At 45.6% G+C, this 18,987-nt stretch overlaps 2 protein-coding genes across 37 annotated transcripts in view; one reads left to right on the plus strand and one right to left on the minus strand.

Annotated features, from left to right (window-relative positions):
• The window catches only part of LOC118363913 (catenin alpha-1), a 263,089-nt gene that overhangs the window by 125,966 nt on the left and 118,136 nt on the right, over positions 1 to 18,987 (plus strand). The gene's annotated exons all lie outside the window — the stretch shown is intronic.
• Positions 3,162 to 13,314, minus strand: LOC118374338 (leucine-rich repeat transmembrane neuronal protein 2). 36 transcript variants are annotated; one of them, XM_052487328.1, is made up of 8 exons: positions 11,655 to 13,314; positions 8,684 to 10,948; positions 8,326 to 8,546; positions 8,014 to 8,058; positions 6,005 to 6,052; positions 5,431 to 5,918; positions 4,746 to 4,919; positions 3,162 to 4,699 (listed from the first exon to the last, which is right to left on the minus strand). In XM_052487328.1, exons 1-2 carry the CDS (start codon positions 11,656 to 11,658, stop codon positions 9,276 to 9,278), a joined length of 1,677 nt encoding a protein of 558 aa, XP_052343288.1. In that variant the 5' UTR covers positions 11,659 to 13,314; the 3' UTR covers positions 3,162 to 4,699; positions 4,746 to 4,919; positions 5,431 to 5,918; positions 6,005 to 6,052; positions 8,014 to 8,058; positions 8,326 to 8,546; positions 8,684 to 9,275. The 36 variants fall into 36 exon arrangements, with proteins under 36 accessions (XP_052343288.1, XP_052343270.1, XP_052343290.1 ...); XM_052487310.1 differs by lacking the exon at positions 6,005 to 6,052 and having other exon boundaries at positions 4,746 to 5,015; positions 5,431 to 5,478; positions 6,653 to 8,103; positions 8,461 to 8,546; XM_052487330.1 differs by lacking the exons at positions 6,005 to 6,052; positions 8,014 to 8,058 and adding an exon at positions 6,653 to 7,618 and having other exon boundaries at positions 4,746 to 5,015; positions 5,431 to 5,478.

Raw genomic sequence — 18,987 nt, forward strand, 5'->3', positions numbered from 1 at the left:
TATTTCTACAAATTGTGTTAATTTCAATCATTCTTAAAACCAGCTGTTATCTTTAACTGTGAGATGTCAATTGTTTGCAAACACCCCAAAAAAAAAAAATATATATATATATATAGTACTATTCACTCTCTCCTGGCCCTCTTATCCATTGTTGGGCCGTAATTTAGAAATAAGGCTTCTGTTTTTATCTGGATGACATGCCTGAAGTCAGCTGGGACTGGTTTCTTGGAACATGCAAGAAGTTTTTGAATGGAGAACGACACAGTTCTTACCCTTGATGAAAAAAATTTGAGACATCAAAATGGGAATACATGACATGGCTTTGTTTGGAAAAACTACAATGGAACAACAATTTGAGGACTTCAAAAACTGTGAGTTGTGTGACTGACTGAAACAGTCCGCTGCAATGTGGATGGATGTTTTGAACAACTGTTGCCTCCTGCTTGGCTATGTCCTGCTCTGCTGGTAAGATCTACTTCCTGCCCGGCTCGGCTGGTAAGATCTAGTTCCTGCCCGGCTCTGCTGGTAAGATCTAGTTCCTGCCCGGCTGGTAAGATCTAGGTCCTGCCCGGCTCTGCTGGTAAGATCTAGTTCCTGCCTGGCTCTGCTGGTAAGATCTAGTTCCTGCCTGGCTCTGCTGGTAAGATCTAGTTCCTGCCCGGCTCTGCTGGTAAGATCTAGTTCCGGCCCGGCTCTGCTGGTAAGATCTAGTTCCGGCTCTGCTCGGCTGGTAAGATCTAGTTCCTGCCCGGCTCTGCTGGTAAGATCTAGTTCCTGCTCTGCTCTGCTGGTAAGATCTAGTTCCTGCCCGGCTCTGCTGGTAAGATCTAGTTCCTGCCCGGCTCTGCTGGTAAGATCTAGTTCCTGCTCTGCTCTGCTGGTAAGATCTAGTTCCTGCCCGGCTCTGCTGGTAAGATCTAGTTCCTGCCCGGCTCTGCTGGTAAGATCTAGTTCCTGCCCGGCTCTGCTGGTAAGATCTAGTTCCTGCTCGGCTCTGCTGGTAAGATCTAGTTCCTGCTCGGCTCTGCTGGTAAGATCTAGTTCCTGCTCGGCTGGTAAGATCTAGTTCCTGCCCGGCTCTTTTCTGCTTGTAAGATCTAGGTTCTTGCTCGGCTCTGCTGGTAAGATCTTGCTCCGGCTCGGCTCTGCTGGTAAGATCTAGTTCCGGCTCTGCTCTGCTGGTAAGATCTAGTTCCTGCCCGGCTCTGCTGGTAAGATCTAGTTCCTGCCCGGCTCTGCTGGTAAGATCTAGTTCCTGCCCGGCTCTGCTGGTAAGATCTAGTTCCTGCCCGGCTCTGCTGGTAAGATCTAGTTCCTGCCCGGCTCTGCTGGTAAGATCTAGTTCCTGCCCGGCTCTGCTGGTAAGATCTAGTTCCTGCCCGGCTCTGCTGGTAAGATCTAGTTCCTGCCCGGCTCTGCTGGTAAGATCTAGTCCCTGCTCGGCTCTGTCTGCGTCCCAAATGGCACCCTGTTCCCTAAAGAAGTCAACATTGTAACTATTAAGTGAACTATTAAGGGTATATGGTACGACTCTCCTCTCCCCGCCATTGATTGGTCTTATAGAGCACTGATTTTAATTCAACCAATAAGAACTTAAGCCTATTTTCTCCCGCTCTCTTTCCTGGATGTTGTCAGCGTGTTTAGGACTCCTAGTGAGACCACGTCATTGTTGACAGTGTATAGGACTGCATCCCAAATGGTACACTTTACTTTATATTCCACTACGTATGAAAAAACATTGGGTTAGCCGTGGCCCCGTTAGCCGTGGCCCCGGCCTGTTTCAACAGTTGACACTCCATAGCGCCCTCTAGGAACCATCCTTCCTCACCTCCCAGTCACTTAAATCGTGAATCTCTCAATCTATTCTGAAACAGTTCCAGTCTTTGTAAAAGGACAACTTCAAAATGCTCCTGTCTTCTAATAAGAGTTGACCAGAACTCTGAGCCTGTGGCAATTCCTAAACTGTCATATTTAACTTTGGCTCACTCCCCCTCTCTTGCTTTCATTTTCATTGATTAGAAATATATATTTTGGGTTGATTTTAGTTTTTGTAGGAGTGGAGCAGTAATTGGTTTTGATGCCACATTGCCAAGGTGATGTTTACCTCTCCTCTTCCCATGTTGTCCCAAGGTGATGTTTACCTCTCCTCTTCCCATGTTGTCCCAAGGTGATGTTTACCTCTCCCTGTTGTCCCTGTCCCAAGGTGATGTCATGGTTTGTCCCAAATGACACTCTCTCCTATATAGTGCACTACTTTTAACCACAACCCTTATGACACTGGTCTAAACTGGTGCACCATGTACTGGATAACCCCATAGAATTACATGACCTGTCCTGCAGATCTTAACCCCATAGAAGAACCTGACCTGTAGATCTTAGCCCCATAGAATATCATGATCTGTCCTGTTGATCTTAGCCCCATAGAATAACATGATCTGTCCTGTAGATCTTAGTCCCATAGAATATCATGACCTGTAGATCTTAGCCCTATAGAATATCATGACCTGTCCTGTGGATCTTAGCCACATAGAATATCATTAACCGCTCAGAAGGATTCCCTTAGATAAGCCAAGGCATAAACCCCCAAATATCCCTCCTCCCCTCAACTCTCTTCCTTCTCTCTCCCTCCTTGTGCCCTCTCTCTCCCTGCCCCCTACCTTGTAAAAGGAACACAAAAAGACCTGCAGATGGAGGGGGAGGGAGAGGAGCTGCAGTGGCGGCTGCTTTAGTCTGATGCTAATGCACATCCTCTCTGTGCTGCATACCAATGTGTCCTAAACCTGCCTCTCAGCCTCCTCTGCCCGAGCCCCAGCCTCAGCCGCCCTCCTCTCCCCTCTGTTTGCTTATCACAGGAGCTACATTCGCTCTCATGGGAGATTCTCTACAGTTTAACATAAAGCCGTGCGGGGTAATTATCTAGTCAACCCAACCCCCCCCTCTTCTTTCTGCCTGTTTTTCCTCCTCTTCTTTCTGACTGTTTTTCCTCTTCTTCTTTCTGCCTGTTTTTCCTCCTCCTCTTCTTTCTGCCTGTTTTTTCTTCCTCTTCTTTCTGCCTGTTTTTTCTTCCTCTTCTTTCTGCCTGTTTTTCCTCTTCTTTCTGCCTTTTTTCTTCCTCCTCTTCTTTCTGCCTGTTTTCTTCCTCTTCTTTCTGCCTGTTTTTTTCCTCCTCTTCTTTCTGCCTGTTTTTCCTCCTCCTCTTCTTTCTGCCTGTTTTCTTCCTCCTCTTCTTTCTGCCTGTTTTCTTCCTCTTCTTCTTCTTTCTGCCTGTTTTTCCTCCTCCTCTTCTTTCTGCCTGTTTTTTTCCCCCCTCTTCTTTCTGCCTGTTTTTCCTCCTCTTCTTTCTGCCTGTTTTTTTCCCTCCTCTTCTTTCTGACTGTTTTTCCTCCTCTTCTTTCTGACTGTTTTTTCCCTCTTCTTTCTGCCTGTTTTTCCTCTCTCTCTCTCTCTCTCATCCTTTCTATCCAAAGAAGGAAAATGTCAGCCTGGCTTGACAATCTTTCACAAGAGCAGGATTCGTGATATGGAGTTAAAATGTCCTTGCTGGCTGTGTTGAGGGAAGGATGTTTTTTTTACCAACTGTTTGAATGGCCGTCTGACTGGCAGCCGTGGCCATCTAAATCTTTGCTGGTGTGGGCGACAGAATATTAATTATTATTTTTTTTGCCTTTCCTTAATTGGTTCAATGTTGACGCTGTCCGAGCTGATTAGAGTCTGTGAAGCTGCGACGTAAGGCTGGCTAGCTGGGAGTACTAACACCACTGGGTCTCTTTTCCCTGAGACAAATGTCTTTTGTGCAGAGCAGAACATATTTTTGTCCATTGTTCACTATTACGGTCTCTGTACGAGCTCTGCTACTACCTCTCCAGAAACGTATTCTGTGTGTGTGGGGGGGGGTGTAATATTGCATCAGTAAAAAAAGGGCAGTAGACCAGAAGGTTCTGCTGCGGCTATTGATACTGTCCGCGGGCCGTCATACTGATCTCTTTTTTTTTAATAGTGTCGTGTGACCGCTGATGGTCAATGTGTTACATGTAAATTGTCTGATACATCTCCACTACAAGTTCCATCTCGGGCTGTAGACGGTTTGACTAAGCAGGTACTGCAGGCAAATTGGACATTAACCTTTTCACCGGACAGTGCTAAGCTTTTCGCTTCTAATGGGAGGCAATGGCCTTTTATTGAGTCAAATGAAATCCTGAAACAAGAAGGCTATATCGTGGGTGTTCAATGACCAGAATAGAAAGGTCCTGTTTGGATCCAGAGAGACAGAGAGAGAGGAAATGCACATTTTTGAAATATAAATATAAACCAAGTAATGTTTATCAGATTAGATTTTCAGTTGGAGATTTAATTCAGATTGTGACATAAATAAAACATTTATTCAATATTCATAGTAATTTACAAAAAAAATAAAAATAAATGTGGGAAAAAATAAATGCTTTTAAATTTAATAACCAAAACCCCATTTGAATCACTTCTGTACCAACACGTGATTGTGATAGTAACAAACTGTGGCTACGGTGCATCTTTAAAACCTGTCATTATAATCCACGGTCCTTTCCGCCACCGATTCCCCTTGATAATGATATCATGATATAGACCACCACCTATTTGTATCTGTGTCTTGATAATGATATCATGATATAGACCACCACCTATTTATCTGTCTTGATAATGATATCATGATATTGACCACCACCTATTTGTATCTGTCTTGATAATGATATCATGATATTGACCACCACCTATTTGTATCTGTCTTGATAATGATATCATGATATAGACCACCACCTATTTGTATCTGTCTTGATAATATCATGATATAGACCACCATCTATTTGTATCTGTGTCTTGATAATGATATAGACCATCTGTTTGTATCTGTGTGTTGATAATGATATCATGATGTAGACCACCACCTATTTGTATCTGTGTCTTGATAATGATATCATGATATAGACCACCACCTATTTGTATCTGTGTCTTGATAATGATATCATGATATAGACCACCACCTATTTGTATCTGTATCTTGATAATGATATCATGATATAGACCACCACCTATTTGTATCTGTCTTGATAATGATATCATGATATAGACTACCATCTATTTGTATCTGTGTCTTGATAAATGATATCATGATATAGACCACCACCTATTTATCTGTCTTGATAATGATATCATGATATAGACTACCATCTATTTGTATCTGTGTCTTGATAAATGATATCATGATATAGACCACCATCTATTTGTATCTGTGTCTTGATAATGATATAGACCATCTGTTTGTATCTGTGTGTTGATAATGATATCATGATGTAGACCACCACCTATTTGTATCTGTCTTGATAATGATATCATGATATAGACCACCATCTATTTGTATCTGTGTTTTGATAATGATATCATGATATAGACCACCACCTATTTGTATCTGTGTCTTGATAATGATATCATGATATAGACCACCATCTATTTGTATCTGTGTCTTGATAATGATATCATGATATAGACCACCATCTATTTGTATCTGTGTCTTGATAATGATATCATGATATAGACCATCTATTTGTATCTGTCTTGATAATGATATAGACCACCACCTATTTGTATCTGTCTTGATAATGATATCATGATATAGACCATCTATTTGTATCTGTCTTGATAATGATATCATGATATAGACTACCATCTATTTGTATCTGTGTCTTGATAATGATATCATGATATAGACCACCACCTATTTGTATCTGTCTTGATAATGATATCATGATATAGACCATCTATTTGTATCTGTCTTGATAATGATATCATGATATAGACCACCACCTATTTATATCTGTGTCTTGATAATGATATCATGATATAGACCATCTATTTGTATCTGTCTTGATAATGATATAGACCACCATCTATTTGTATCTGTCTTGATAATGATATAGAACACCACCTATTTGTATCTGTGTCTTGATAATGATATCATGATATAGACCACCACCTATTTGTATCTGTGTCTTGATAATGATATCATGATATAGACCACCGTCTATTTGTATCGGTGTCTTGATAATGACATCATGATATAGACCACCACCTATTTGTATCTGTGTCTTGATAAATGATATCATGATATAGACCACCACCTATTTGTATCTGTGTCTTGATAATGATATCATGATATAGACCACCACCTATTTGTATCTGTGTCTTGATAATGATATCATGATATAGACCACCACCTATTTGTATCTGTCTTGATAATATCATGATATAGACCACCATCTATTTGTATCTGTGTCTTGATAATGATATAGACCACCATCTGTTTGTATCTGTGTGTTGATAATGATATCATGATATAGACCACCACCTATTTGTATCTGTGTCTTGATAATGATATCATGATATAGACCACCATCTATTTGTATCGGTGTCTTGATAATGACATCATGATATAGACCACCACCTATTTGTATCTGTGTCTTGATAAATGATATCATGATATAGACCACCACCTATTTGTATCTGTGTCTTGATAATGATATCATGATATAGACCATCTATTTGTATCTGTCTTGATAATGATATAGACCACCATCTGTTTGTATCTGTGTCTTGATAATGAAATCATGATATAGACCACCACCTATTTGTATCTGTGTCTTGATAATGATATCATGATATAGACCACCACCTATTTGTATCTGTGTCTTGATAATGATATCATGATATAGACCACCACCTATTTGTATCTGTGTCTTGATAATGATATCATGATATAGACCACCACCTATTTGTATCTGTCTTGATAATGATATCATGATATAGACTACCATCTATTTGTATCTGTGTCTTGATAAATGATATCATGATATAGACCACCACCTATTTATCTGTCTTGATAATGATATCATGATATAGACTACCATCTATTTGTATCTGTGTCTTGATAATGATATCATGATATAGACCACCACCTATTTGTATCTGTGTCTTGATAATGATATCATGATATAGACCACCACCTATTTGTATCTGTCTTGATAATGATATCATGATATAGACTACCATCTATTTGTATCTGTGTCTTGATAAATGATATCATGATATAGACCACCACCTATTTATCTGTCTTGATAATGATATCATGATATAGACTACCATCTATTTGTATCTGTGTCTTGATAAATGATATCATGATATAGACCACCACCTATTTATCTGTCTTGATAATGATATCATGATATAGACCACCACCTATTTGTATCTGTGTCTTGATAATGATATCATGATATAGACCACCACCTATTTGTATCTGTCTTGATAATATCATGATATAGACCACCATCTATTTGTATCTGTGTCTTGATAATGATATAGACCATCTGTTTGTATCTGTGTGTTGATAATGATATCATGATGTAGACCACCACCTATTTGTATCTGTGTCTTGATAATGATATCATGATATAGACCACCATCTATTTGTATCTGTGTCTTGATAATGATATCATGATATAGACCACCATCTATTTGTATCTGTGTCTTGATAATGATATCATGATATAGACCATCTATTTGTATCTGTCTTGATAATGATATAGACCACCACCTATTTGTATCTGTCTTGATAATGATATCATGATATAGACCATCTATTTGTATCTGTCTTGATAATGATATCATGATATAGACTACCATCTATTTGTATCTGTGTCTTGATAATGATATCATGATATAGACCACCACCTATTTGTATCTGTCTTGATAATGATATCATGATATAGACCATCTATTTGTATCTGTCTTGATAATGATATCATGATATAGACCACCACCTATTTATATCTGTGTCTTGATAATGATATCATGATATAGACCATCTATTTGTATCTGTCTTGATAATGATATAGACCACCATCTATTTGTATCTGTCTTGATAATGATATAGAACACCACCTATTTGTATCTGTGTCTTGATAATGATATCATGATATAGACCACCACCTATTTGTATCTGTGTCTTGATAATGATATCATGATATAGACCATCTATTTGTATCTGTGTCTTGATAATGATATCATGATATAGACCATCTATTTGTATCTGTCTTGATAATGATATCATGATATAGACCACCACCTATTTGTATCTGTGTGTTGATAATGATATCATGATATAGACCACCATCTATTTGTGTCTTGATAATGATATCATGATATAGACCACCGTCTATTTGTATCTGTGTCTTGATAATGATATCATGATATAGACCACCATCTATTTGTATCTGTCTTGATAATGATATAGACCACCACCTATTTGTATCTGTGTCTTGATAATGATATCATGATATAGACCACCATCTATTTGTATCTGTGTCTTGATAATGATATCATGATATAGACCATCTATTTGTATCTGTGTCTTGATAATGATATCATGATATAGACCATCTATTTGTATCCGTCTTGACAATGATATAGACCACCATCTATTTGTATCTGTGTCTTGATAATGATATCATGATATAGACCATCTATCTGTATCTGTCTCTTGATAATGATATCATGATATAGACCATCTATTTGTATCTGTCTTGATAATGATATCATGATATAGACCACCACCTATTTGTATCTGTCTTGATAATGATATCATGATATAGACCACCACCTATTTGTATCTGTCTTGATAATGATATCATGATATAGACCATCTATTTGTATCTGTCTTGATAATGATATCATGATATAGACCATCTATTTGTATCTGTCTTGATAATGATATCATGATATAGACCACCTATTTGTATCTGTGTCTTGATAATGATATCATGATATAGACCATCTATTTGTATCTGTGCCATCTCTTAGTAAGAGGATCAGTCTACAGATGTTTTGGCAAAAAAAAAAAATATATATATATAATGTTTTCTCTGTGCTGCGGAAAGTGACTAATAACAATGTGGTGATAAATCCCGTTTTCCTATTTTTAGACTGATTGCCCACAGCTTGATATGAACATTCATATAAAAATAAATGGTGACTATATCTACTACATCCTCATCAGTCTCGTCACTGTTCATTTCCACCAGTCATCAACTCTCCCACTCAATACACTAATCTCATTGATTTCTCAAAGCTAGCGAGTAGAAATTATGCTTTTTTTTTTTTGTAAACTGGGGGGGGGAGGCAAAAAAAAATAAAACCCTGTATTTAGAATGGTAAGCAGCCCATATGCTGCTGCTGCAGGAGGAATACATAGTTTACACTTCACACTCTTTGTAAGGCAGCTGTTGACACTTGCACTGCCCGTAGCCGTTGATGATAACCAGCGCTCCCTCCTCGTGGCTGGGCTCGTACTCGTTATAGGGTACCTGCGTGGCCAGGTCCGCCATTTGCTGCCGCTGCTGGGTCCTCATCTGGCGGCGGTTCTGCATGGCCGAGCACTGGCGTATCCTGCGCATGGTAGGAGGGCAGCACTTCCGTGAGATGAACACAACGAAAATGATGAGGAAGAATGTAAACAGAAGGACCATAGTTCCAATGATCACCCTCTGGGTTAGGACTGTGTTGTCCGTCTCTGAGAAGTCCTCCGTGACTCCCAGCTCTCCGCCCTCCACTGTCGTGGCGGAGGTTGCCAAGGCGGTTGCCAGGGCGGTGCGCGGCGTGGTGGTCGTTGTCATTATGGTCGTAAAGCGCCCAAAATCCACATAGAAGTCCTGCGTGGGTGTCTGCTGCATTATTCCAAACAGCGAGCTGGTGACCTCCTCCGTTGTGCCTGTCGACGTGTCCGTGGTCATCGACAATGTGTTTGTGGTCAAGACGACCGGTGGCGGCGCCGTAAAATTTGGGCAAAGTTGGAATCCATAAACGGCATCCAGTATCTCCTCGCCCTGGGCGTACTCAGGTGTGTGACACAGGATGGAGTGTTCCCACCTCCCCTTGAAGGTGCTAAGCCAAGTGGCCAGGGAGCAGATCCCTTTGGTACATTCCCAAAGGTTGCTGGACAGCCCCACGGTACCTAGAGACCGCCACATATCCAAGACCAGAGGGTCCAGGCTGCCTAGCTTGTTGTTATCCAGTAGGAGGATCTTCAGGTTGGGCAGCGTCTCGAACACGTCCGGGGTCAGCACCCGGATCTCGTTCCCCGTTAGGTCCATCTTCTCCAGCGTGGTCCAGGTCCACTCCATGTTGCAGGTCAGGTTGGAGATCTTGTTCCACTGCAGATAAAGGAACTGCAGAGCCACCAGGCGGGGGAAATGAGCCAGGTTGATCTTAGTCAGCTGGTTGTGTTCCAAGTGGAGTTCTCTGAGTTTAATGAGGCCAGCGAAGCCGTTCCGGGCCAGGCTTCGCAGCCGGTTGTTTGACAGACCCAGGTACTCAAGGCTGCGGCAGTCCCAGAAGGCCCGGACGGGGGTGGTGCGCAACGAGTTGGAGCGCAGGTGGAGGATCTGCAGCTTGCGGAGGCCATGAAACAGCTCAGGCTCCAGCGCAGTCATCAGGTTGAAGGACAGATCCAGGATCTGTAGGTTGATGAGGTGGATGAAGGTTGTGTTTGGCAGCGTTGTGATCCGGTTGGAGCTCAGGTTGAGGTCTTTGAGTTTGTAGAGCCCCTGGAATGCGTCCTCCTGCACCGTGGTGATCTGGTTGTGGTCCAGGTGGAGCCAGGTGAGCTGGGAGAAGCCATAGAACTGGTCCGGGCTCAGTTCAGCGATGCTGTTGTGGCGGAGCGATAACCCCAGGGCCCCCCTGTCAACGCCGTCCGGGGGCGCCTCCAGTCCTTGGGTGTCGCAGTAGAACTGCTGGTCTTCGCAACGGCATTTCTGGGGGCAGGTTGTGCATGACGCAGGAGACGGCAGGCACAGCAGCATGCTGAACACACACAGGCACAATGCCGTTGGTGCAGGTCCCACCAATGGCCACCTTGAATGGAAACCTGGGGGGTTTAAAGATAATAAAATCAACCAATGGGAGGAAATGCTGATCTCTGCAGAGCACTTATTGCTAATCTAATCTACCCCCTCAGTATTCCAGAATTTCACATATTATCGATCACATCATCACTGCTATGAGCGTTCTGAGTTTACTTTGACGAGCAAGGAAGGAAGGAAGGAAGGAAGGAAGGAAGGACGGGAGGGAGGGAGGGAGGGAGGTTAAGGAAACAATCCTCTCAGAAACACACAACAGTTTGTCTCTGTTTCATGTACATGAAGCAGAGATGTTAGAGGTCTTCTCGCCCTCCATCCAGGTCATTTGTTTATGATCAGACAGAAGAATATATGCAGGTTGTTAATGAATGATTTCTCTCTGCTTCTAGAATCATTATGCCTTTTGATTCAATTAAAATCTTTCTAATTTCATTTTTTTTTTCATAGATAATTTTAGTTTACGCTCAGCATTCTTTAAGAATTGCCATGGAGATAATCTCCCCCGCGCACTGTTATACAACATGTCAGTTGGTCGTATAATTTGATAACAAATCAAGACTTGACTTCCCCCCCCTCCCCCCCCAAATGAAAAGGCAAAGAAGAAGAGGATGTCATTGAAAGTATAAAGAACAACCCTATTATCCCTTAGTCCCGCCTTTTTCACTCTGTTTCCTATTCATGTCCAGACTCTCTGGATAAAAGAGAATAACTTACCCATTCTTTTGTGCACGTCGGAGGCTGCATTCAACTGTCCTTTTCCACAGCGGACTCCAGAAGCGGCCAGAACGAACACAAAGGGAGAAAAGAAAAGCCCTTTTGAGTCACAAAAGGAACCGGGCTCTTCTCTTGCTGAAGTAATGAAGTGGCGGCGTTTCTCTTGAGCCCTCCCAATTGAAACAAAATCACAAATCCCATGTCCCTGGTTGATTATGTTGTCGGGTCCTAGTTGTGATCTTCCCCTCTGGCGTTTTTTAATCACACATTATCCAAAGGGCTGTTTTTTTTTTTTTTTTTTTTTTTTTTTTTGGTATCTTCGTTTTTAGTTGATTTGCTGCCAAAGCTCCCTGGCTCTAAACACTGTTTCCCCGTATTCCTCCTCCTTCCACACTGCAATGATGTCAGCTCAATTGGTTAATTGAGTATCAAATAGTGCCCCTCTTGGCTGAGAGGTGGTGGTGGGGGGGGGGTCCTCTCCATCCCCTAGTCGTCCTGCCCCTAACTTGTTGATGGCAGGGATACCCGGCAGGCAGAGAGCCGTTGGGTTGGTCGGTCCGCGGTGACCAGCACAGCCTACTGCAGCGATCAGTATGTTGGAGGGAGCAACTCTCCTCCTACGGGCTCTGGGCGTCCTGAGCAGCCAGCTAACGACGCAGAGAGAAAAGACGAGCGGAAAGCCAGGGATGTTATTCTGAGCTTTTGTTGCAGCCACTCACCACTACAGAGTGGTGGCAGCCTGGCGTCGAACATCAGTGCTGTTTCTCTCTCTCTCTATCTCTCTTTCTCTCTCTCGCTTTCTCTCTATCTCTCTTTCTCTCTCTCTCTTTCTCTCTCTCTTTCTCTCTCTCTTTCTCTCTCTCTTTCTCTCTCTCTCTCGCTTTCTCTCTTTCTCTCTATCTCGCTTTCTCTCTCTTTCTCTCTCTCTCTCTTTCTCTCTCTTTCTCTCGCTTTCTTTCTCTCTTTCTTTCTCTCTTTCTCTCTCTCTTTCTCTCTCTCTTTCTCTCTCTCTCTCTTTCTCTCTCTCTCTTTCTCTCAGTCTCTCTCTCTTTCTCTGTCTCTCTCTCTTTCTCTCAGTCTCTCTCTCTTTCTCTCTCTCTGTTTCTCTCTTTCTCTCTCGCTTTCTCTCTTCTTTCTCGTTTTCTCTACTGCTCTCGTTTGCTTTCTGCCTTGCACACTTGCGCACAGTGCTCACGAGCCTCATTCCTCCTCTCCCTCCATGTCTTTTGTTTGTTTTTGTTGTCTTCCTTCGTTTCCGCTGACTCGTCACCATCAGAATATTGATATCGCCAACGTGTTGCGGCAGCTTCCTGTTGGAACCAACATGGACTAAATATGAACCTGCCTGTTTTCTGACCGTGTGTGTATGTATATATATATATATATATGTATATATATGTGCGCACGCTAGACACAAATTAAATAGAATTATTAAACAAATGGCCCTTTTTATGTTCCCTGGACTCCCAGGGGAGGGAGGGAGTGAGTGAGGGAGGCAGAGCAGTTGAAGTATGCTGCAAAACCCCCTTGGTTGAACTGAGCAGGAGGTGGCTATGCTGTAGTCTGATTGGAGGGAAGAGTGTGATACATCATTCACGTCTACCCAGAGGGCACTGCTTTCATTTAGAGTATCGGGCTTGCTGACGTATGGGCAGCCACTCTGTACTTCAATGTGATTGGTTTGGAACGGTGTAGTGGGTGGGGTGGGGGGGGGGCGAACTCCAACCACCTGTTGTATTTGGTGTTTGGCTGAGAAGTGGATTCTGATTAGTGGTTTGGACCCGGGGGGTTTGGTCTGGCTAGTTGTCTCCATTCATGTTTTGACTCAGTTCAGCAACTTGGAAGGAGGCGGCCGCGTCACCAGTGACGTCAGTTGTCTCTTCTTTCTCCCTCCTTCAACGCACGTCTTTCTCACTTCCTTTCCTAACCTTCGTCCTCTCTCTCTCTGTATCTCTGTGTCTCTATCTCTCACTCGCTCTCTCCCTCCCTCTTTATCGCAACAGTAAGAGAGACTCCTCTTGCTCTCCATAATGTTTGATGTCATGCTGTGTTCAGACTGGACCAGCTCCAGACTCTCTAGAATGTTTGATGTAATGGTGTGTTCAGACTGGACCAGCTCCAGACAGACTCCATCTCTCCCACCAGCCTCCCCATCTATCCCACCAGCCTCTCCATCTCTCCCACCAGTCTCTCCATCTCTCCCACCAGTCTCTCCATCTATCCCACCAGCCTCTCCATCTATCCCACCAGTCTCTCCATCTCTCCCACCAGCCTCTCCATCTCCATCTCTCCCACCAGTCTCTCCATCTATCCCACCAGTCTCTCCATCTCTCCCACCAGCCTCTCCATCTATCCCACCAGTCTCTCCATCTATCCCACCAGCCTCTCCATCTATCCCACCAGTCTCTCCATCTATCCCACCAGTCTCTCCATCTATCCCACCAGCCTCTCCATCTATCCCACCAGTCTCTCCATCTATCCCACCAGTCTCTCCATCTCTCCCACCAGCCTCTCCATCTATCCCACCAGTCTCTCCATCTATCCCACCAGTCTCTCCATCTATCCCACCAGCCTCTCCATCTATCCCACCAGCCTCTCCATCTATCCCACCAGTCTCTCCATCTATCCCACCAGTCTCTCCATCTCCATCTATCCCACCAGCATCTCCATCTCTCCCACCAGTCTCTCCATCTCCATCTATCCCACCAGTCTCTCCATCTATCCCACCAGTCTCTCCATCTATCCCACCAGTCTCTCCATCTCCATCTATCCCACCAGTCTCTCCATCTCCATCTCTCCCACCAGCCTCTCCATCTATCCCACCAGTCTCTCCATCTATCCCACCAGCCTCTCCATCTATCCCACCAGCCTCTCCATCTATCCCACCAGTCTCTCCATCTATCCCACCAGTCTCTCCATCTCCATCTATCCCACCAGTCTCTCCATCTATCCCACCAGTCTCTCCATCTCCATCTATCCCACCAGTCTCTCCATCTATCCCACCAGTCTCTCCATCTATCCCACCAGTCTCTCCATCTATCCCACCAGTCTCTCCATTTATCCCACCAGCCTCTCCATTTATCCCACCAGCCTCTCCATCTATCCCACCAGTCTCTCCATCTATCCCACCAGTCTCTCCATCTATCCCACCAGTCTCTCCATTTATCCCACCAGCCTCTCCATCTATCCCACCAGTCTCTCCATCTCTCCCACCAGTCTCTCCATCTATCCCACCAGCCTCTCCATCTATCCCACCAGTCTCTCCATCTATCCCACCAGTCTCTCCATCTCTCCCACCAGTCTCTCCATTTATCCCACCAGCCTCTCCATCTATCCCACCAGCCTCTCCATCTCCATCTATCCCACCAGCCTCTCCATCTATCCCACCAGTCTCTCCATCTATCCCACCAGTCTCTCCATCTCTCCCACCAGTCTCTCCATTTATCCCACCAGCCTCTCCATCTATCCCACCAGCCTCTCCATCTCCATCTATCCCACCAGTCTCTCCATCTCTCCCACCAGTCTCTCCATTTATCCCACCAGCCTCTCCATCTATCCCACCAGCCTCTCCATCTCCATCTATCCCACCAGTCTCTCCATCTCTCCCACCAGTCTCTCCATTTATCCCACCAGCCTCTCCATCTATCCCACCAGCCTCTCCATCTCCATCTATCCCACCAGCCTCTCCATCTATCCCACCAGTCTCTCCATTTATCCCACCAGCCTCTCCATCTCTCCCACCAGCCTCTCCATCTATCCCACCAGCCTCTCCATCTATCCCACCAGTCTCTCCATCTATCCCACCAGTCTCTCTATCTATCCCACCAGCCTCTCCATCTATCCCACCAGTCTCTCCATCTCTCCCACCAGTCTCTCCATCTATCCCACCAGTCTCTCCATCTATCCCACCAGTCTCTCCATCTATCCCACCAGTCTCTCCATCTATCCCACCAGTCTCTCCATCTATCCCACCAGTCTCTCCATCTATCCCACCAGCCTCTCCATCTATCCCACCAGTCTCTCCATCTATCCCACCAGTCTCTCCATCTATCCCACCAGTCTCTCCATCTATCCCACCAGTCTCTCTATCTATCCCACCAGTCTCTCCATCTATCCCACCAGTCTCTCCATCTCTCCCACCAGTCTCTCCATCTATCCCACCAGTCTCTCTATCTATCCCACCAGTCTCTCTATCTATCCCACCAGTCTCTCCATCTCTCCCACCAGTCTCTCCATCTATCCCACCAGTCTCTCTATCTATCCCACCAGTCTCTCTATCTATCCCACCAGCCTCTCCATCTATCCCACCAGTCTCTCCATCTCTCCCACCAGTCTCTCCATTTATCCCACCAGTCTCTCCATCTATCCCAGCAGCCTCTCCATCTCTCCCACCAGTCTCTCCATCTATCCCACCAGTCTCTCCATCTATCCCACCAGTCTCTCCATCTATCCCACCAGTCTCTCCATCTATCCCACCAGTCTCTCCATCTATCCCACCAGTCTCTCCATCTATCCCACCAGTCTCTCCATCTATCCCACCAGCCTCTCCATCTATCCCACCAGCCTCTCCATCTATCCCACCAGCCTCTCCATCTATCCCACCAGCCTCTCCATCTATCCCACCAGCCTCTCCATCTATCCCACCAGTCTCTCCATCTCCATCTATCCCACCAGTCTCTCCATCTCCATCTATCCCACCAGTCTCTCCATCTCCATCTATCCCACCAGTCTCTCCATCTATCCCACCAGTCTCTCCATCTATCCCACCAGTCTCTCCATCTATCCCACCAGTCTCTCCATCTATCCCACCAGTCTCTCCATCTATCCCACCAGCCTCTCCATCTCTCCCACCAGTCTCTCCATCTCTCCCACCAGTCTCTCCATCTATCCCACCAGCCTCTCCATCTATCCCACCAGTCTCTCCATTTATCCCACCAGCCTCTCCATTTATCCCACCAGTCTCTCCATTTATCCCACCAGTCTCTCCATCTATCCCACCAGTCTCTCCATCTCCATCTATCCCACCAGCCTCTCCATCTCCATCTATCCCACCAGTCTCTCCATCTATCCCACCAGTCTCTCCATCTATCCCACCAGTCTCTCCATCTATCCCACCAGTCTCTCCATCTCCATCTATCCCACCAGTCTCTCCATCTATCCCACCAGTCTCTCCATCTATCCCACCAGTCTCTCCATCTCCATCTATCCCACCAGCCTCTCCATCTATCCCACCAGTCTCTCCATCTATCCCACCAGTCTCTCCATCTATCCCACCAGTCTCTCCATCTATCCCACCAGTCTCTCCATCTATCCCACCAGTCTCTCCATCTATCCCACCAGCCTCTCCATCTATCCACCAGTCTCTCCATCTATCCCACCAGTCTCTCCATCTATCCCACCAGTCTCTCCATCTATCCCACCAGTCTCTCCATCTCCATCTATCCCACCAGTCTCTCCATCTCCATCTATCCCACCAGTCTCTCCATCTATCCCACCAGCCTCTCCATCTATCCCACCAGTCTCTCCATCTATCCCACCAGCCTCTCCATCTATCCCACCAGTCTCTCCATCTATCCCACCAGTCTCTCCATCTATCCCACCAGCCTCTCCATCTATCCCACCAGTCTCTCCATCTATCCCACCAGTCTCTCCATCTATCCCACCAGTCTCTCCATCTCCATCTATCCCACCAGTCTCTCCATCTCCATCTATCCCACCAGCCTCTCCATTTATCCCACCAGCCTCTCCATCTATCCCACCAGCCTCTCCATCTCTCCCACCAGTCTCTCCATCTCTCCCACCAGTCTCTCCATCTCTCCCACCAGTCTCTCCATCTATCCCACCAGTCTCTCCATCTCTCCCACCAGTCTCTCCATCTCCATCTATCCCACCAGCATCTCCATTTATCCCACCAGTCTCTCCATCTCCATCTATCCCACCAGCCTCTCCATCTATCCCACCAGTCTCTCCATCTATCCCACCAGTCTCTCCATCTCTCCCACCAGTCTCTCCATCTATCCCACCAGCCTCTCCATCTATCCCACCAGCCTCTCCATCTATCCCACCAGTCTCTCCATCTCTCCCACCAGCCTCTCCATCTCCATCTATCCCACCAGTCTCTCCATCTCCATCTATCCCACCAGCCTCTCCATCTATCCCACCAGTCTCTCCATCTCCATCTATCCCACCAGTCTCTCCATCTATCCCACCAGTCTCTCCATCTATCCCACCAGTCTCTCCATCTCCATCTATCCCACCAGCCTCTCCATCTATCCCACCAGTCTCTCCATCTCCATCTATCCCACCAGCCTCTCCATCTATCCCACCAGTCTCTCCATCTCCATCTATCCCACCAGCCTCTCCATCTATCCCACCAGTCTCTCCATCTATCCCACCAGTCTCTCCATCTATCCCACCAGTCTCTCCATCTATCCCACCAGCCTCTCCATCTATCCCACCAGTCTCTCCATCTCTCCCACCAGTCTCTCCATCTATCCCACCAGTCTCTCCATCTATCCCACCAGTCTCTCCATCTATCCCACCAGTCTCTCCATCTATCCCACCAGTCTCTCCATCTATCCCACCAGCCTCTCCATCTCTCCCACCAGCCTCTCCATCTATCCCACCAGTCTCTCCATCTATCCCACCAGCCTCTCCATCTCTCCCACCAGCCTCTCCATCTATCCCACCAGCCTCTCCATCTATCCCACCAGTCTCTCCATCTCTCCCACCAGTCTCTCCATCTATCCCACCAGTCTCTCCATCTATCCCACCAGTCTCTCCATCTATCCCACCAGTCTCTCCATCTCTCCCACCAGTCTCTCCATCTCTCCCACCAGTCTCTCCATCTCTCCCACCAGTCTCTCCATCTCTCCCACCAGTCTCTCCATCTCTCCCACCAGTCTCTCCATCTCTCCCACCAGTCTCTCCATCTCTCCCACCAGTCTCTCCATCTATCCCACCAGTCTCTCCATCTATCCCACCAGTCTCTCCATCTCCATCTATCCCACCAGCCTCTCCATCTCCATCTATCCCACCAGCCTCTCCATCTATCCCACCAGTCTCTCCATCTATCCCACCAGTCTCTCCATCTATCCCACCAGTCTCTCCATCTATCCCACCAGTCTCTCCATCTATCCCACCAGCCTCTCCATCTATCCCACCAGTCTCTCCATCTCTCCCACCAGTCTCTCCATCTCCATCTATCCCACCAGTCTCTCCATCTATCCCACCAGCCTCTCCATCTATCCCACCAGCCTCTCCATCTATCCTACCAGCCTCTCCATCTATCCCACCAGCCTCTCCATCTCCATCTATCCCACCAGCCTCTCCA

The sequence above is a fragment of the Oncorhynchus keta genome, chromosome 30 (assembly GCF_023373465.1).
Source record: "Oncorhynchus keta strain PuntledgeMale-10-30-2019 chromosome 30, Oket_V2, whole genome shotgun sequence".
NCBI lineage: Eukaryota > Metazoa > Chordata > Actinopteri > Salmoniformes > Salmonidae > Oncorhynchus > Oncorhynchus keta.